This window comes from Panicum virgatum, chromosome 9N (genome assembly GCF_016808335.1).
Source record: "Panicum virgatum strain AP13 chromosome 9N, P.virgatum_v5, whole genome shotgun sequence".
NCBI lineage: Eukaryota > Viridiplantae > Streptophyta > Magnoliopsida > Poales > Poaceae > Panicum > Panicum virgatum.
The window spans coordinates 68,013,540-68,032,753 of record NC_053153.1 but is presented as its reverse complement, the minus strand read 5'-3'; the positions used below and the strand labels follow the sequence as shown (position 1 = coordinate 68,032,753).

General features: G+C 53.5%; 4 protein-coding genes across 4 annotated transcripts; 3 read left to right on the top strand and 1 right to left on the bottom strand.

Annotated features, from left to right (window-relative positions):
* The first annotated feature begins 3,215 nt into the window (after positions 1-3,215).
* Positions 3,216-6,155, top strand: LOC120692350 (probably inactive leucine-rich repeat receptor-like protein kinase IMK2). The gene is made up of 2 exons (XM_039975620.1): positions 3,216-5,126; positions 5,220-6,155. The coding sequence occupies exons 1-2, from the start codon at positions 3,314-3,316 to the stop codon at positions 5,891-5,893; spliced, it is 2,487 nt and encodes an 828-aa protein (XP_039831554.1). The 5' UTR covers positions 3,216-3,313; the 3' UTR covers positions 5,894-6,155.
* Positions 6,156-9,114: 2,959 nt separating this feature from the next.
* LOC120693285 (laccase-3-like) lies at positions 9,115-11,803 on the top strand. Its single transcript, XM_039976704.1, has 4 exons — positions 9,115-9,358; positions 9,483-9,879; positions 9,962-10,090; positions 10,464-11,803. The coding sequence occupies exons 1-4, from the start codon at positions 9,248-9,250 to the stop codon at positions 11,630-11,632; spliced, it is 1,806 nt and encodes a 601-aa protein (XP_039832638.1). The 5' UTR covers positions 9,115-9,247; the 3' UTR covers positions 11,633-11,803.
* A 2,765-nt stretch (positions 11,804-14,568) lies between these two features.
* Positions 14,569-15,442, top strand: LOC120692963. Its single transcript, XM_039976356.1, has one exon. The coding sequence runs from the start codon at positions 14,665-14,667 to the stop codon at positions 15,157-15,159; it is 495 nt and encodes a 164-aa protein (XP_039832290.1). The 5' UTR covers positions 14,569-14,664; the 3' UTR covers positions 15,160-15,442.
* Positions 15,443-16,891: 1,449 nt separating this feature from the next.
* LOC120691958 lies at positions 16,892-18,867 on the bottom strand. The gene has a single exon (XM_039975162.1). It carries the CDS (start codon positions 18,580-18,582, stop codon positions 17,119-17,121), a length of 1,464 nt encoding a protein of 487 aa, XP_039831096.1. The 5' UTR covers positions 18,583-18,867; the 3' UTR covers positions 16,892-17,118.
* Positions 18,868-19,214: the final 347 nt, after the last annotated feature.

Sequence of the window (19,214 nt, the reverse complement as noted above, 5' to 3'; positions counted from 1 at the left end):
ATTAAAATATTAGGTTATGCTCCGGGGCTTGCCTTCGGGCTGCTGTTCCGTACTAGAATCGACTGGGCCCTGGGCCGGACTCTCGCGAACCTCCTGCTGGATTTGCTCTATTTGCTCCTGCGGTTCCGGGATCGCTTCGTACACATCTTCTTCCGCGGGGGTGGCTACATGCATGCACATGATATGAGAAATGCAGATGTGATTCAAACACTAAAACTAGTGAAATACTAAGTATAAAATACATACTAATATTGTACCCCAAAATTCACGCCTAAACCCGATTTGCAGTTTAATTCCAGTGGCCACCGGTTGGACCGGTCATTAGAGCAACCTAACACTACCGGTCAGACCGGTATCACGACCCGGTCAGACCGGTCATCGGCGTCAAGCCCAGCCAAGGTCAGGGCTGGCGGCGCGGTGCTCCGTTCTCGCCGTCGGCGAAGCCGACCGACGGTAAGATCATCACCTACAGGTCCTATGTGATGAGGGGCACCCGTTCATGGGTGTGGTGCGCTAGAAACAGAGGCCTGGCATGGTCAGCAGCATGCAGGGGGCGCCAACCGGCGGCGAGGCTCCGAAACGAGCGCGGAAACAATGTGAACACCACAGAACGAGGAGAGCATGAGCATCACCGGGACACTTACAGTCGATTTGAGCTGCTGGGCGGAGAAGATGGTGGCCGGAGGTGGGACTTCGACGGTGAGGGGCTCTTGGGCGCCCTACTGAACCAGCGGCCAGGGAATCCTCAATTTCCGGCGACCTGGTCGATGGGGCTCGCAGAGGAGGGGTTGAGGGGGAAGCTAGGGAAGTGGAGGAACTTCGGGTGCGGTAGATTTGGGATCTATGGAGAGGAGCTCGCGGATTCGGCCGACGAACGTGAGCTGCCCGAACCCTTACAATGGTGGAACAGAGGAGGAGGATGATGAACTCGGGATTGAGAGGGATAGGGCTCGAGCTTGGAAATGGATGAGGACGATGGGGTCGTCCTGGATGCTGGAAGCAGCCGAAAAAGAGGGTGCGCCGCCGCTCGCGCCGCCGGCGCTGATGCCTGCCACGCGGCAGCCTGCGATGCAAAATCGCTCACCGGAGAAGAACACCGGTCGGACCGGTCTTGCCAGGTAAATCTCCAATTAGCTTTCAATTTTCGAATTCTTAATGATCTGATCTCTTACCTTCTGATCCTACCCAGGAGTGGTATATTTGAGTGTTCTGAAGTTGTTATACTGCTGCCCTGCCCTACACAGCACGGCCGTTGTCACTTGTTCCGAAGAGCTAATGGTGATGGAACTGACTGACTATATACTACAGTCTGCAGCAACCCTAGGGGTGCAAATAGATAACATTTAGATGCCCCTCCAATCCTATTTAGTTCAAAATATTGTACTAGTTTTTCAAAATAAAATCTCATTTTAAAAAACTAATACAATATTTTGAACTAAAAAGAATTGGAGCGACCTTACCCATTTGCACTCTTCAACCCATTATCTGAGAACGACTTCGGAATTCTGCCATCCGGTCCTAGGCCTGCCGTCCTCTTTCCCGTTCCACCACATTCCCGGGCCCTGTTTGGTTTTCAGTAGTACTAGTAGCACAAAAATTTTGACCAATAATTAGGGGTACTAAATAAATTCAATTTATAAAACTAACTCCACAACTTTGCTCTACTTCGCGAGACGAACCTAATGAGGTCTTTGACCGTACGATTCGAGGATGGTTACTGTAGCATTACTGTAACCAATCATCAATTGATTACTATTATTAGATTCGTCGTGAAAAATTACACTCATCCGTGAAAAGGTTTTGCAAATAAACTTCGTTTAGTACTCCATGCATTGAAGATTCTTTTTTCGGGAATCGTGTGCTAGTAGTACTAGGGAGAAACAAACAGGGCCCCGGAGTCCGGAGCCGCTGAGTCGCCGTTTTCGATTGCCCTTTTGGCCTTTTCCGTCCACCTTTCGAAGACCTTTTGAACCCCTTCGTCGCCGATCCGCTCGTTGGTGCATGGGTATCAGCACCTACTAGGCTACTACTGCTCGGCTAATGGCCGTTGGTGATGCAGCTCGGGTGGCAGGGCAGGTCAAACCCGCAGTGGATGGAAGCATGGGCTGATGGGCACTCGGGCTGACCGAGCGCTGTCCGCCCCGTGCGCGCGTGCGTGCGTGCCGACGCGCGCCCTGTGCACATTCCTCCAGTACATCGTGGCTCGGCGACCCAGCGCTCCCCATCGGCTATTTCCGTTGCGAGACGACGTCTTCTTCCCCTCTGACGCGCCGGGCCCCCGGCGGCCGTGGGGATCCACGCCCAGCGAGCCGGCAGGTCGAGCCGAGCCCGAGCGGGGGCAGGCGGGTAGCCTCATTTTGCCGGATCGCTGCCTGCCCTGCGGGCTGCGGCCCTCCCCGTCTATCGCTCCCGGCACTTGTTAATTACTGCCGCCATTAACGCCCTCGCTGCTTTCCACGTACGGGCGCACGTGCTCCCCCGCCGATCCCCGCGCCGCGGTCGCTGCCCGGCGGGCCCCGGCGCCGGGGGAGCTAGCCGTTGGGTGCCGGTGGGGACACTCCACGGCGCAGTACACAGGACGACAGGGTACAGCCGCGCGGCACTATTGGCCTTATTTGGTTCGCTGTACAATTGCAGCGCGCTAGAAATAGTAACAATTTTAATCACTAATTACAGTGTTAAACAAAATTAGTTTACAAAATCAATTTCAAAACCCCTGTACTAGTGACCCTGAAAAATCTAATGAGGTCTTTGACCACCCGTTTAGAGGATGGTTACTGTAGCATCACTGTAGCTAATCGTCGATTAATTACCGTCATTAGATTTGTCGTGAAAAGTTACACTCATCCCTAAAAATTTTTACAAATAGACTTCATTTAGTAGTTTATGTATACGATATTCTTTTCTCGAAAAACATACGCACTAGTTTTGTTGCCAAACCAACCAAGGCCATTGTGTGTGGCTTCAACTCCTGCCGGCTGCCGCCGCTGCTGCACTGAACGAGGGAATGATCGGATTCTCCCCTGCTGCGCGGGGCCCGCCCTGTCAGCCGCCCACAACGTTCAGCCGGCAGGAGACTGAGCTAGCCGTTAGTTAGCGGATCTGAGCTCGATCGGGTTAGCAGCTAAATTATTCCCTCCTTTTTTTCCCCTCTCTGGCGTGTACCTGCGACGCTTATATAGAGCGCGGTACCGTCGCTTTCCCCGCCTGCAGAAACCAAGAACAGCTTGCTCAAAAGTTCGAGCTCCTCCTAGGTAGGAGCTGTGGCATTGCTCAAAAGTTTGAGCTCCTCCTTGGCTGGAGTACAGTAGCCATGGGTGAGCGGAGTTGCGGCCGCGACGGCGTCCGATGCGATGTCAGGTCGAGAAAGGAACGGCGAGGTGGAGGCCGGCTTGTGTCGTTGCCGCTGGTGATCCTCCTGCTGCTGCTGGCGGCGGCGCCGGCGCGAGGGCAGCGCTCGGACGGCGTGGTGATCGCGCAGGCGGACCTGCAGGGGCTGCAGGCCATCCGCCAGGCGCTGGTGGACCCGCGCGGGTTCCTGGCAGGGTGGAACGGCACGGGCCTCGACGCCTGCTCCGGCGGCTGGGCCGGGGTCAAGTGCGCGGGGGGCAAGGTCGTGGCCATCCAGCTCCCCTTCAAGGGCCTCGCCGGCACGCTCTCCGACAAGGTCGGCCAGCTCACCGCGCTGCGCCGGCTCAGCTTCCACGACAACATCATCGGGGGCCAGGTGCCCGCCGCGATCGGCTTCCTCCGCGAGCTCCGCGGGGTGTACCTCCACAACAACCGGTTCGCCGGCGCCGTGCCCCCGGCGCTCGGCGGCTGCGCGCTCCTGCAGACGCTCGACCTCAGCGGCAACTACCTCTCGGGGAGTATCCCTTCCGCTCTCGCCAACGCCACTCGCCTCTTTAGGATCCACCTCGCGTACAACAACCTCTCCGGCGTCGTGCCGAGCAGCCTCACTTCGCTCCCTTTCCTTGAATCCCTTCAACTCGGCAACAACAATCTCAGTGGTGTGATGCCGCCAGCCATTGGCAATCTCAGATTGCTCCACGACCTTTCCCTCGGTAGCAATTTGATCAGCGGAAGCATCCCTGAAGAGATCGGCAACCTCTCAAAGCTCCGAAGCTTGGACCTTTCTGACAATCTGTTAGGTGGTAGCCTCCCTGCATCACTTTGCAACCTCACTTCGCTAGTCGAGCTCAATCTCGCAGGCAATGACATTGGAGGACACATCCCGGAATGCTTTGACGGGCTCAAGAACCTGACCAAGCTGTCCCTGAAGAGGAATGTCCTCGACGGCGAGATTCCGGCAGCCGTCGGGAACCTCTCGGCACTGTCACTGCTCGACGTGTCAGAGAACAACCTCACCGGTGAAATTCCAGCCTCCTTGAGCGGCCTTGCCAACCTCAATTCTTTGAATGTGTCCTACAACAATCTCTCAGGTCCCGTGCCTGCGGTTCTGTCCAGCAAGTTCAATTCCACCTCGTTCGTTGGGAACCTTCAGCTCTGTGGGTTCAACGGCTCCGCCATTTGCACTTCCGCTTCATCTCCGTTGATGTCGCCGTCTCCTCCGCTGCCTTTGTCGGAGCGGCGGACGCGGAAGCTCAACAAAAGGGAGCTAATCTTTGCAGTGGGGGGCATCCTCTTGCTCTTCTTGCTCCTCTTCTGCTGCGTACTCCTCTTCTGGAGGAAAGACAAGGAAAGCTCGTCTCCCAAGAAGAGCGCCAAGGACGCGACGACCACCAAGACTGTCGGGAAGACAGGCTCTGGCGCAGGCTCAGGAACTGACGGTGGTGGTGATGGTGGCGGCAAGCTGGTCCATTTTGACGGGGCCCTCTCGTTCACGGCGGACGACTTGCTGTGCGCGACCGCGGAGATCCTGGGCAAGAGCACCTACGGGACGGTGTACAAGGCGACCATGGAGGACGGCAGCTACGTCGCCGTGAAGCGGCTCCGGGAGAAGATTGCCAAGAGCCAGAAGGAGTTTGAGGCGGAGGTGAACGCGCTCGGCAAACTCCGGCACCACAACCTCCTCGCCCTCCGGGCCTACTACATGGGGCCCAAGGGCGAGAAGCTCCTGGTGTTCGACTTCATGCCCAAAGGCAACCTTGCCTCTTTCCTCCATGGTAAGCTCACTTGCTCAGTAGTCAGTACAATCAATGCTCGATCGTGTGGTTTTGCTTCTTTGCGCTTACATTGGTGTTGCTCTTGCATCGCAGCTCGTGCGCCGGATAGCAGCCCGGTGGACTGGCCGACGAGGATGAACATCGCGATGGGCGTGGCGCGGGGGCTGCACCACCTGCACACCGACGCCAACATGGTGCACGGCAACCTCACCAGCAACAACATCCTCCTGGACGAGGGCAACAACGCCAAGATCGCCGATTGCGGCCTGTCGCGCCTCATGAGCGCGGCGGCCAACTCCAGCGTGATCGCCGCCGCGGGCGCGCTCGGCTACCGCGCGCCCGAGCTTTCCAAGCTGAAGAAGGCCAACACCAAGACCGACATCTACAGCCTCGGCGTGATCATGCTCGAGCTCCTGACCGGCAAGTCGCCGGGGGACACGACCAACGGCCTCGACCTGCCGCAGTGGGTGGCCTCGGTCGTCGAGGAGGAGTGGATCAACGAGGTGTTCGACCTGGAGCTCATGAAGGACGCTGCCGCGGGCTCAGAGACCGGTGAGGAGCTGGTCAAGACGCTTAAACTGGCATTGCATTGCGTTGATCCTTCGCCACCAGCGAGGCCCGAGGCGCAGCAGGTCCTGCGGCAGCTTGAGCAGATCAAGCCCTCTATTGCGGTCTCTGCCGCCTCGTCGTTCACCGGTGAGCCGAGCCATACTACCGCGACCGTCACCAGTGTCACCGACGAGACAAGATCTACAATTACAGAGTAGTCAGCCTCTTGCAGACTGAACTTTGCAGTTCTTAATTACTTAAGTATCTCAATAAGTAGACTTCAGAGTCTGTTCGCTTTTTTCTTCAGTCTGTACATACAGGTGTAGGAGGCTAGGAGAATTTTGGTTGCGATGTCATTCTTTAATTCCTGGATTCATTTATATCTGCCAGAAGCACTCCTTGTTATCAGAAGATGATTTGGGAGTGCTGGCTTCTGATTAAGTTAGAAATGAAGTTTGTTGATTCATTGCTTTTCTGAAATGTATTCCAACATTTTTCTCTCAAGAAATGTCTGTTTTCTAATGAGAAATTTGTTTCTGAATGATTTTTTTTCTGTCATCATGATGATAGAAGAGAAAAGGTGAACATAAACCTGTATGCTCTCTATTCTAAGACTATAAAGGGATTTCTGATGCAATATTTTTTGTTTCTGCGCGGCGTGCAAATGCTGAAATCACCTGCTACCTAATTTGCTAATTATGCACGCTATTCAAACCTAAAACCAGGACGTACTCTGATGTGGCAAAGTGTGTTTGGTAACCTGCAGACTTTAAGGTTACGGAAGAGTTCTTTTTTTTTCCTTAGAGGAACATGATAATTCTTTTTCCATAGTACTCAACAGTGCAGTTATTGTACCTTTGTTTCTTCTTCTTTGAAAACCAGCAGGAGCACTGCTCATTCATTTTAGAAAAAAAAAGTTTTACACAGACTGTATTATTACAAAAATTGGGGGGAAACTTGAATCTCAAAAAAGCACACTGGCCTGCTTCCGTGTCGCCGTTTCTTCCATATCAGTGAAAACCCCTCGCCGGCTGTTGGTTTTTCTTTCATCAAAAAGTCATATGTTGCCTTCTTTCAAAATGTGCCAATAAGACTGCTTTGGTTGGTTTCTGTCTTTTGTCTATGTTCAGCAATGACTTGCTATCCACTGACTGTAGATTTCTTGTATGATCAATGCAAACCTGTGATGTGCCGACCAGACCATGTCGTCCATCTCTTGGGCTGTTCTTGCGTCCAGCTGGAATCTGCAGGTAAGTAGCAAGACGGCGTTTAACTCTTCTCTGAGTGCTCGGTGACGTGAATTGCGCCCCCCAGACATTAACGTCACTGTCAACTTGCCACCGGACTAGGTCTGAGAGTTACCTGCACATCTGGCTATATCTTCTTACAACTGACGGTCAGCACTAGTGTACCACCAGTTCAATGCTTACCATTACTGCGTCGTGTGAAGGAACAACCTATCTGAAGTTGGAGTGCAGAACATGCCTATTGCCTACTGAATTCATCAACCTTCCAATCTAAAATAGGCTTCCGAAATCTATCTGAAGCTTCCAAACAACCTATTGTCTTTCTTAAACTTTAGAGCTCTCATTAGGAATATGGGAATTTCTTCAGCTCCTGCTGGAATTTTAACCGTTTTCTGTGAAGTTCTAGAGTCCCAGGTCTGCACCTAACTGCACTGCACAAACTTGTACCATATTTCATTCTGAAAGGTTGCCATTATGCACTTTTGTAACTTTCAGTCTTTAGATAACTTTCTGTAACTTTTGCAAACCCTTTTGTTTCATTTCTAATATATTCAGTAGGGGATCTCGCCCTCCTCTTCCCTCAAAAAATACGTACTAATTCGTTGTCCCTGTTGCTGGTCCTTGCCCTCATGGTCCAGCAATAGCATTGCACACACACCATTGTGCTGCTGTAAACAACAAACGGGATGGAGGAATCAAATTGGAACTTAATTCATTGGTACTTCAAGTTTTGACATGGCCAGATCTCAAAAAACCTAGACGAAAACACCCAGTACATTTAAAGTTTGTTTTTTGTAGGCAGCAAGATTGCACAATTGAATCCTTCATACTGAAGTGACCTGAAGATGGACTTCATCCGCTGAACGCTGATGGAATTCGCTGATGCATGTTTCTTTCGACGATACAAAGATGAAACTGGCGAATATTAGTTAATTGCTGCCAGCAAGAAATCGATGCGAAGTGAGTGTGCTAGTTCAATGACCCTAACTAATCATATCACACCTGCGTCGCCTCCGGCCACCTAATCGCTGAAATCAGAGGAATTGTTCAGTTGGAGTGGAAAAGGAGACTTCACTTTGTCAAAGATTTTCTGCTACCTAAACCTACAGTGTGAGTTCAGGCTCTGGAGATGTTCTGCTACCTCAAAGCCATGTCCTTGCAGATTTGTATAGTGATATAGTCTGAGGCGTTGCATTTTCCAACAGAAATGGTGCCTGGAGTCTCCAACTTTCTTGCTTTTCCGTTTTGCAGTCCCTTTCAGAGTTTCAGTCCCAATCTTCTGTGATACATGTGCTGTTCTTTTCGTTTATTCTATTTTTGCGAGGAGATGTATCAGTTTCATTACTTCTTTCACACTGCAGCAGTGTATTTTTTTCAATAATCATGTTACCCAAATACGGTATAAAATTCAGTCCTCACATCTGCCAAAGCAGCAAAGTACATTTTTCTCCGTTTGGTTTGTGCTGTGCTAGTGAATAGTGACATTTGACTATTAATTACGGTGTCAAACAAAGCCAGTTTATAAAACCAACTTGAGAACTCACGCGCTAGCCTTTGACCGCGAGATTAGATGATAGTTACTGTAGCATCACTGTAGCAAATCATCGATTCGTTGCCGTCATTAGATTCGTCGAGAAAAATTACACACATCTCTGAAAAAAATTTGCAAATAGACTTCATTTAGTACACAATGCATGCAAGATTTTTTTGTAGAATGGAATGGAATGGAATGGAAGAAAACAAACAAGGCCAATGGCAGCTGAACAGAACTAGCGCCCTGACACTGACAAAGCTAAACCCTGCTAACTTTTTACCAGCAGAAAGAAGCAAACACCTTTTCCTGCTTGCTCTACCATCTTGATTGGCCTGAGTTCATGCAACCTCTCTGCAAAAGCATCGGCAATCTTAATGATTATCCCTATAAACCTTGAAATATCCGCAATAGCAACCTAGAAATATACTAAAAAACAGGTAAAATGATTGGCACGGTGAAACGAGTCGTAGCACCCAACCTCTGATTCCCTGAAACTTGAGACGCTAGACCAGTGGGTGTAACAACTCCCCGTCAGCAGCAGCACTGCGGACCAGAACTACATCGTACTACTTGTCTACTTGACCGCCACCCTAAAGGGCGAAAAGGAGGGCGCGCCTCGCCTCCCGTCGCGCGAATCAAAACCTAATCTTCCCAAACAACCGCACTACACCACACACACACCCTCCTGTCCGGGGCTCTCCCGTTCCACGCGGCGACGCCTCTATATATACGGTCGCCGGCCTCGCACCTCGTCACCACGACAGCAAACCAGGCCAGCCATTGCCGGAGCCATGGCGAGGTCGTCCGGTCTCGTGAAGCTCCTCTGCTCCTCCGCTCTTCTCCTGCTCTGCTGCTTCCTGCTCCCGAGCGCCCTCGCCGAGGAGCGCTTCTACGAGTTCGTTGTAAGCGTGGCTGCCCTTTTGTCGGTCGCGTTCAAGATCAGCATCGCGTCGCGGCACACCACCGTACGTGTTTGTGAAAGCTTGGCGCTCAGAGATAATTTTCTGGCCCTTGCTTTGCTTGCAGGTCCAGGAGACGCTAGTGAAGAGGTTGTGCAAGGCCCAGAAGATCATCACGGTGAACGGGCAGTTCCCGGGGCCGACGGTCGAGGTGTACAACGGCGACACGGTGGCGATCAAGGCCGTGAACCTGGCGCCGTACAACGTGACCCTGCACTGGCACGGCCTCCGGCAGCTGCGCAACGGGTGGGCGGACGGGCCCGAGTTCGTGACGCAGTGCCCCATCCGCCCCGGCGGCAGCTACACGTACCGGTTCACCATCCAGGACCAGGAGGGCACGCTGTGGTGGCACGCCCACAGCTCCTGGCTCCGCGCCACGGTGCACGGCGCGCTCATCATCCACCCCAGGAGGGGCCTGCCCTACCCGTTCCCCAAGCCCCACAAGGAGTTCCCTGTCCTCCTCGGTACGGTATATCTATGATCTATCTCCATGGCCATGGCCATGGCGTTCTGTCTCTGACGTGAGTGTGTTTGTGGTTTGTGCAGCGGAGTGGTGGAGGAGGGACCCCATCGCCGTGCTCCGGCAGTCCATGATCACCGGCGCGCCGCCCAACGTCTCCGATGCCCTCCTCATCAACGGCCAGCCGGGAGACTTCCTTCCCTGCTCCAGCCAAGGTGAGCGCCCAATAATGAAATGATTCGACAAGCACTACACAAATTCTAGATTTGGTTAAACCGGTCAGAACAACTTTTGGTTTGGAAAGAAGCAGTCCATGCATCCATCTAGCTACGGCACGCAAATAGATCACTGGTCGCTTTCTATATTCTGCCCCACGCAAACTGACAAAACAAAGAGACAATCTTCAGATGTGAACTAAACAAAAAAAAATGTTTTGTAAAGAAGAAACATTCTAACCAATTTCAGCGTGCGTATGATGTCACCCGCTTTGACTACTCTTGAAAGTTATACGGTGCATGCATGTTTTCTCCACTAGCCTCACCGACTAATTGGAATTCCCTTCGCGTGCTACGCATCACGTCAATGCAGAGACGAGCATCATCCCGGTGGTCGCCGGCGAGACGAGCCTGCTGCGCATCATCAACGCGGCCATGAACACCGAGCTCTTCGTCAGCCTCGCCGGCCACAGGATGACCGTGGTCGCCGCGGACGCCATGTACACCAAGCCCTTCGAGACCACCGTCGTGCTCCTCGGCCCCGGCCAGACCACCGATGTCCTCGTCACCGCGCACGCCGCCCCCGGACGGTACTACCTCGCCGCGCGCGCCTACGCGTCCGCCCAGGGCGTCCCCTTCGACAACACCACCGCCACCGCCATCTTCCAGTACAAGAACGCCCCTGGCTGTCCCACAACCGCCGGAGCAGGGGCCGGCGCCTTCAATGGCCCGGTAGGCCGGTCATCTGCTAGGTCCTCCTCCGGTAGCCACCTCGGCCGCACCGGGCCGCCGCCGATGCTCCCGTTCCTGCCGGCGTTCAACGACACGAGCACGGCGACCGCCTTCTCGAACAGCATCCGGAGCCCAGAGATGGTGAAGGTGCCCGGGCCGGTGACCCAGGAGGTGTTCACCACCGTGGGGTTCGGCCTCTTCAACTGCCGCCCCGGCCCCTTCTGCCAGGGCCCCAACAACACCCGGTTCGGCGCGAGCATGAACAACGTGTCGTTCCAGCTCCCCAACACCGTCTCCCTGCTGCAGGCGCACTACCACCGCATCCCCGGCGTGTTCACCGACGACTTCCCGCCGTTCCCGCCGGTGCTCTTCGACTTCACCTCGCGGAACGTCCCGCGCGCGCTGTGGCAGCCGGTGAAGGGCACGCGGCTGTACCGCGTCAAGTTCGGCGCCGTGGTGCAGATCGTGTTCCAGGACACGGGCATCTTCGCCGCCGAGGAGCACCCGATGCACATCCACGGGTACCACTTCTACGTGCTGGCCACGGGGTTCGGCAACTACGACCCGCGGCGCGACGCCGCCAGGTTCAACCTGGTGGACCCGCCCAGCCGGAACACCATCGGCGTGCCCGTCGGCGGCTGGGCCGTGGTGCGGTTCGTGGCCGACAACCCCGGGGTGTGGTTGGTGCACTGCCACATCGACGCGCACCTCACCGGCGGGCTCGCCATGGCGCTGCTGGTGGAGGACGGCGAGTCGCAGCTCGAGGCCACCGTGGCGCCGCCGCCCGACCTGCCCATCTGCGTGCTGTAGAGGTCTAGAGGATTTTTAATTCCTTGCTCGTGAACGTGACCGCGTGGTCGTACAGTGAGGCTGCGTGCGTTGTACTGTAATTGTGTTACACATGTTTGCATTGGCATTGTAATTTGGATTTCCGATTTGAGTTTTCAAAGAAAATAAAGGGAAAGTCTATTACTGGTTTGAGTTCCTTGGGTTGAATTTCACTCATGGGCTTTCCTTTGCCTAAGGCCTAAAGTTAGTGCGCGTGGGCTTCCCGTTTGCTTGGGGTTAGGCCGATTGCAAAATGGGCCTTCCAGTTGGGCCAATCTAAAAGCCTGTTAATAATTTAGTTTAGGCGTGATGGTAGCATGAAGCCATGAACTAGTACTCCTATATAGCTAGCCTAGGGCGAGTCTCGACCCTTCTCTTCCCCTTCCCCTTGCTACAGTACACAGCAGAGGCGGAGGACGATTTCATCGGCCCGGGCTCGATTCCGCCGCTTCCTCCTCCTCTCCGGTGGCCTCGTTGGCGCTGGAGAGGGAGGGGAAGCCGAATCGGCCGGGGATTGTATAGTTTAGGCTTAAGATTAGCTTCTAGGTGCTAAATAATTGATCATCGATGGTGCATCCGTCTGGGGATTTGGTCGTCTTCATCGTTGCCGACGGAGTCTGTTGGGTTGGTTGCACGGCGGTGAAGTTCTTGGTCCTCCGGGGCGACGCCGGCGAGTTCATCGTCGTGGTTCGGCTTGTGAGCTGTATACCCTGTGATGCTAGGGTTGGATGTTTTCCTGGCGCGGAGCTCGTCGGGACTCTTTTGGTTCCTCTTGGACTCCTATGTCGGAGGTGGTTGGGGTCGGTCTGCTGTCGATGTTCGTGTGGTGCACGGTGACGGTGTCATATGCAGACGGTTCAGCACCGGCGATGTTTTATTCGAAGTTTTCTTCTGCGTTGGTGTTCCAATCCTCTGGGAGCTTCTCTACGCCGTCCGTGTCCTTATCGTCATCAACGGCGCCGGCAACATGGTTCCTGGAGTCGGGAGGATGGTTCAGACCCTCCAAGGCGCTTCTGTTTGGAACTGCCTTGTGAGGTTAGTACTCCACCTTCTTGTTTGCATGGGTCGGTGTTCCTCCATTCCCCTAGCGGGATTGCTGCTTGGCGACTGGGCTTGGGCGGTGAGGCGATGGGCGACCGAGCCTGGTGAATGCGAGGATTGCCCGGGGCATTCAGCGGATTCACGGCATGCTTTTGGTGTGCTAATGATGGGTTTCAAAAACCTTTTCATCGATTCAGGTTCCGGCCTTGAGTTTCATCCAGAGTCCGTCTTCATTGCGCGAGGTGGAGATGGCTCGGCTTGCGGCAAGATTGCTCAGCAGCGGCGAAGATCGGTGGGTGCTCCTGCTGTGGACCTCTATGTATTTTTCTTTTTTTTATTGCGGGTGCCCTATTTAAGGGGATGGATGTAACAGGATTATGAATGAAATCCAACCCTTTCTCAAAAAAAAAACGAGCCTAGGGCCTGAAGATCACCTAAACCAGCAAATTAATAGCGGAACTGCACTAAGTACTCCATAAAGTGATTTATGGAGAAATAATTAACATAGGACCAACCATTGCCGTTATTTAAGTAATCCATAAAGCTCGACGCATTCAAGAAAAAAAAAGGCAGTCCGTGCATCACATTTCTCACGTCCTCATTGCAACACAAAGAACGGCATTGCTTAGTGGCGAAACGCTAGTAGGCCAACAGTGCCAAAGCGCACGCAACTTTCACACGGAGACTAGCACTCTCTCTAGCTCATCAGGTATTCTAATTGCAATCATGGAGCTGGCATCCGCTTTGTCCCATGCAGGTGGAGGAAAGCCAGCCCTAAAGAGTGGAGGGCTGTCAGCTCCATGTCCCCGGCTTGTTGACCAATCGATGCAGATCCGACGGCCCCGATCCACCGAGATGCGCCGGCGGTTTTGCTGCTACTCTCGCTTGAGATGAGTTTGTGGTGGCCTCGCTTAGTGTTACTGTGTTAGCTTGTGTTGAGCCGCCATTTGGAGCTCGAGGCCACAATCCTACATACTCCCATGGAATACACATGGTTATCCCTGGTTAATCCAGACTATTAGTCTATCATGTCAATGTCTAATGAGAGAGTAATTCTTCGTCGACACAATACCTGCACTGCTAGCAGCCAAGCGCTATGGAACATGCCAATTGGCTCGTTATTTGGGCATGGTGATGTGTTAAAGGGCATTCTCCTTGTTAGATTCTTCTCCTGGATACCTAGTAGTAACATAGAACTATAGGAGACAGCATGTGAAAGGAAAAGGTAATGCCACAAGCATAGGAACTCGAATATTCACCAAATGGATGTATCACAAGGTGTGATATCCTGGGATCAAACAATGTGTGGACCCCCAACCTTAGGCCACTTGTGCGTACCGCGATCGAAACACGGATAGTTTTTTCACCATTGGCATGGCAAATTCAATGAACGCCTTGAGGGGGGTAGTGTTCAAATCAAAGTAACCAAAAGAGAACACCTCAAAACCAAGAAGTATTGGGACGATAAGGTTGGGTCGTTCAATGGCAGCTCATCTTTTCATACGGATCGTGAGATCTCAATGTGGCTGCACACACTCCGACCTGTATGGGCACAAGAGCTCCCTTTGAGTTCCTGTACGGACCAATGGCGGCACATCGGCATCCCTTACGTACCCCTTAATCCTGTAGAAATTAGAGTTCTTTACACTATATCTCTTTATGAACTGCAGGAAGAATTCCAAGATAACCAACATACTCTAATGATGGTGGGATTGGAGGTTACTAGTGTGTATGTAGAAGAGGAACTTGTACTGTGAATACTTTAATTTGTTCTATAGTTTGCACAATAATATATTCCAAGTTGTTTAGCAGCTTCCTCTTAGGTTGTGTATAAAAACCAGTGCCACCCAGCCATGGCAAAGAGCCAAGGGGCAGCAGGGCAGGCTGGCAGCAGGCGAGCTCTCACTCCTCAGAGCGAGCAACCAAACCAGCTGCAGAGCCTAGCAACTCCAGGTGCAGGCAAAGAAGCCAGCATGGGCAACAGCCTGCGGTGCTGCCTGGCCTGCGTGCTCCCCTGCGGCTCCTTCGACGTGATCAGGATCGTCCACCTCAGCGGCCACATCGAGGAGTACACCCGCCCGGTCACCGCCGGCGAGGTCATCGCCGCGCACCCCAACCACGTCCTCAGCAGGCCGTGCTCCCAGGGCGGCGCGCGGCGGATCCTGATCGTCGCGCCGGACTCGGAGCTGAAGCGAGGGTGCTTTTATTTCCTGGTGCCGGTATCGTCGGTGCCGGAGAAGAAGAGGAAGCCAGCGCAGCCGCAGCCGCAGCAGAAAAAGGCACGGCCGCAGAAGACCGCACCGAGCGCTGCTGTTGCCAAGCAGGTGAAGAAGGACAATGGTGACAGGTACCTGGCGGAGGTGCTGTCGGAGGGCAAGGCCAGCCTGAAGCGCCGCCGGAGCGGCCGTTCCACGGTGTGGCGGCCACACCTTCAGAGCATCCTGGAAGAGGATGCGACATGCGAGTGACTCGTGAGATCTCAAATCTCACTCTTTCAGCTCACGTAGCTGTTTCCTCCTCGATCACCTCTTGTAAATAGTCATGGTGGTTGTGCATGGTTTGCACCATGTACGGTCTGATCCTTGAGTTTTAGGTGAGAGGCAACCCCCATTTTGCCTCTCTGATTTTGCTCCTTCTGCTAGATTTTTCGCTCTCATCGGTCCGGTTAAATTTTTGAAGTCGGTGAGAGTTACCAAATAGGTTGTGAAGGAGAAACAAGGATAAATATTTGAAACTCTCGATGCAAGCTTATTGAAATGGAATCTGTGATCTGAACTTGAAAAGTTCAGTACAGCAATCCATGCATGTTTTGTGTTTGAACACATGAATTGTCTAGTTACTGCATGTCCTTACACCAGGACTACCGAGGCCTTCTGGTCAAGTTTGGGATTTTCTTTCCTATAAAAAAGTTGAGATCCAACTTAGGATAAATTAGGTGTTTTTTAACCTTAACCATTTGGTTTTTGTCATCTCCAACTCAAATTTGGGATTCAACAAAAAAAAAACACTAGCATACTTCTTCTTAATGAAAACCCACCTAGTTCCTCCTAGGTAGGGGTATCATTTTCTATTTTGCCATGTCACGCTAGGAGCCTAAAATTTAAATTATTTATCCACGAAAAAAATATGTTACAATACAAATTACGTTTAGTGTTTCTGATGACCTTTTACATAATATAAGATAGGATTTGTTGTCCAATGCAGTTATGAACCCAAGTTTCTGTCAGGTCTTAAACGTCTCCGAAACCAATCCTTGTTTGTAATTTGAACCCTTCTCCTCTCAATGAAATACGTGTTCAGGCACGGTTGCGAAAAAAAGTCAGGTCTTCCACAAACTCTATGCAGGCCTCAGTTTCAGCGTAGTTTAATGAATTTGTAAGACGAATTGATGAAAATTTTATGTATCAACCACAGATCTCCATAGTTGAAGTTTCTGAATTTCATGCAGAGACATGTGTTTCATTGATGGTGTTTAACTTGTTTTGAGGGTTTGGTAGCATTTATTCAGAAAAAAGTTAGAAAGTTTCAGAAACAGGGAGGGGCACACTGATGAAATTTATAACGTTAGAAATCAAGGGCAATTCGACAATGATCAAGGAATGGACGAAACTAATGTAGTAGTAACTAGGGTTAACGAAACCGGTGGGAACTGGTCCGGTTTGACCGGTTACCGGTCAAACCGGTCCGGCCCGGTTACGGTTTGGGCCGGTATCAAACCAGCCCCAATTCAAAATTTATATTTGAATTTAAAAAAATAAAAATTCCCAAACCGGTCATACCGGCCGGTAAACCGGTCTACCGGCCCCAATTCAAAATTCAAATTTGAATTCAAAAAAATAAAAAATTCCCAAACCGGTCATACCGGCCGGTAAACCGCGGTCGGAACCGGTTGCACATGCGATTTTGAATTTGGATTTGAATTCAACCGGTTTCCGGTCAAACCGGTCCGGTAAACCGCTACCGGAGGGCGGCGGTTTGACCGGACCGGTCGGATTTGGAAACCCTGGTAGTAACTCAAAAGAAGCAGACTGTTGAACTGTTTCTACTGTCAATTCAGAACAAAGTTGTCAGATAACACTTCTAGATGAATGAAGGCTAAAAAAATAAACAGCAAACTTCAGCCTGTAAAAATGATCCATTTGCTCATCGACAATAATGGCACTCACCAACAAGCTTTGCTTGGAAGTCAGCCTACAGCTACAATAGATTGCTCCTCTTCATGTAACTACAAGAAACAATCATTAACCTACAGAAACAATGTCATCCAACAACAACAACATAGCCTTTGGAAGAAACAATGTCATCCAAAAAAAAATCCAATTCTGTGTTCAGGGAGCAAAATCCAATTGGAGAGCCCCACAAAAATTGTCCATCTATGATTAAAACCTTTGAGTTGACAGTTCAAAGACGCATTCCTTGTGTACTAATCACCACCATTGATGCACAAGCACGCCGCTGTTCCGGAGTGAGATGGACAGATCCAGGCACTCGCCGTACGTGTTGGAGTACTTGGGCGACCGCTCGCCGGGGCAGCACCTCTGCCACCGGTTGTAATGGCACTCGAGGAACAGCTCGTCGACGAGGCAGATCGCTCCGGTGTCGATCATCCTCGGGATGAGGTCGAACTCGGTGCCCTCCACGTCCATCTTCATCACCACGTAGTCCAGCTCGGAGACCGTCCGCTTCAGCCACTCGGCGAGGTCGAACGCCGGGATACGCCGCACCTCGCCGGAAGACACCCCGTCCATCGAGCCCGCCGCCGGCCTGATGCGGCCCATGCCGCGGCCGTTCGGCTTTCTGGCGTTGTGATCGCCCTTCTTGCCGGGGCCATCGTTGATCTCGAAGCTGAGCGTCTCGTTCCGTACCCAGGCGGCGTAGGGGAGCAGGGTGACGCCTTTCCTCCTGGCGTAATCGGCGTGGAACGCCGGGTCAGCCTCGACGGCGAACACCTCGAAGGTGTGGTTCTGCCTCGGGTACTGCTTCCGGAACCAGCTGCCGATGCTGGATCCGTAGCTCCGGGCGCCGACGTCGATGTACACGTACCGGCGCTTGAAGCCGATGTCGGCGAGCGCCGGCAGGTACCTGATGTTCTTGATGTTCCTCTTCAGCGCGAGCCATGGCTTTGCCGGCTCTTGTTGGATCAGTGGCTCGGCGAGGCCGATGATTTCGAGCTTGTGATCGCGATTCGTGCAGTTGCCTGCGGAATTGTTGCCGTTGGAGACGTCTGCATGCTTCCGGAAGACCAGCTCCCGGAGCGTGGAGCCATCCGCGCCGTTGATCACGCGGGAGCGGAACAACCGGAGGGATGGGAGGAGAGCCTGGAGGGACCGGAGGCTGTAGGCGTCGCCGGCGCCGGACGTCAGGACCACGAGGTGGCCGTGGCCGTCCGGCTTCATGATCCGTGCCGCCTCGCTGGCGAGGTCGGCCTGGCGCTTGGTGCGGTCGAGGGCGCGCCCGGCGAAGACGAAGTCGACGGAGGAGTCCGGGAACGGGAGCCGGCGGTCGTTTCCCGCGACGGCGAGGGGCGGGGACCGCTTCCTGGTGACCGCGACGGCGCCGACCACGCCGAGCTCCCGCAGCGCCATCGCCTCCTGGGCGCCGCCGAGGCAGACCGCGACGGAGGACGCGGCGAGCATGCCGTCCGCGAGGTGCCTGCGGAGGACGGCGGCGTGGCGGTCGACCTCCCGCCGCCACTCGCGGGTGCGCCACGCGTCCGGCGACCGGACAGCCGCCTGGGCGTGGGTCCTCCTCCCGGCCACCGCGGCCCTGACGGCGGGGTCGGCGGCACTCCCCCCGCCGCCGACCACGGCGAATTCCACGCTCAGGAGCCAGAGCCCGAGCGCGACGACGCCGAGGAGCAGGACGGCGCGCGTGAACGACACGCGCCTCATGCCTCCCCCCGCGTCCTGCGCGCGAGGCAGACTCCCTGCCCCTGGCAATCAACCCTGATTTCAGCGGCAGCGGGGCCGATCGCGCGACGAGGCGACCGATTCAGCGGGCGGTGGCGTGGTGTGGTTGGAGCGCGAGTCGCCGGCGAGGAGGGGCACGGGATCGGGAAACCGTAGGACGGGAGGGGGCGCGTAGGTGGAAGGGACGGGACGCGGTCTCATTTCCTGGCGGCCTGCGGCTTCCACGGGAAATCGCAGCTTCATGAAGCGGAACTGAAGAGAGTAGGAGAAGAGCGGTTAGCTATCCGGTAGTGGCAGGCAATTATTTTGAACCGTGCCGTTACCTATAAAGTCTGGGCGTGAAAGCTTCATCTCCGGGCGGCAAACAGAGGTGAACGCCGCCGCGAGGCCGATCACCTGACAGATGACGACGGTGACGTTCTGGGTGGTGTCACACAGTCACAGATGATCGCCGGGCTGGAGCACTCTGTAACCTTTTGTGGTTTTCCTCCGTTCTTTGGCTTGCTCCTTGTCGACCTGACCGACCTTTGTTTCTGTTGTATGGGCCTACTACTCGGCCCTAGTACATTGCATTACGGCGGGCCAAAATTTTGCTGGGCCGAAATCGACAAAAT

Excerpts from the sequence above, each read along its gene's own strand:
- LOC120693285 (XM_039976704.1), top strand. The coding sequence starts at position 9,248 with ATGGCGAGGTCGTCCGGTCTCGTGAAGCTCCTCTGCTCCTCCGCTCTT. Across the intron at positions 9,880-9,961 it reads GGAGTTCCCTGTCCTCCTCG|CGGAGTGGTGGAGGAGGGAC; the intron begins GTACGGTATATC and ends TGGTTTGTGCAG. Across the intron at positions 10,091-10,463 it reads CCTTCCCTGCTCCAGCCAAG|AGACGAGCATCATCCCGGTG; the intron begins GTGAGCGCCCAA and ends ACGTCAATGCAG.
- LOC120691958 (XM_039975162.1), bottom strand. The coding sequence starts at position 18,582 with ATGAGGCGCGTGTCGTTCACGCGCGCCGTCCTGCTCCTCGGCGTCGTC.
- LOC120692350 (XM_039975620.1), top strand. The coding sequence starts at position 3,314 with ATGGGTGAGCGGAGTTGCGGCCGCGACGGCGTCCGATGCGATGTCAGG. Across the intron at positions 5,127-5,219 it reads CCTTGCCTCTTTCCTCCATG|CTCGTGCGCCGGATAGCAGC; the intron begins GTAAGCTCACTT and ends CTTGCATCGCAG.
- LOC120692963 (XM_039976356.1), top strand. The coding sequence starts at position 14,665 with ATGGGCAACAGCCTGCGGTGCTGCCTGGCCTGCGTGCTCCCCTGCGGC.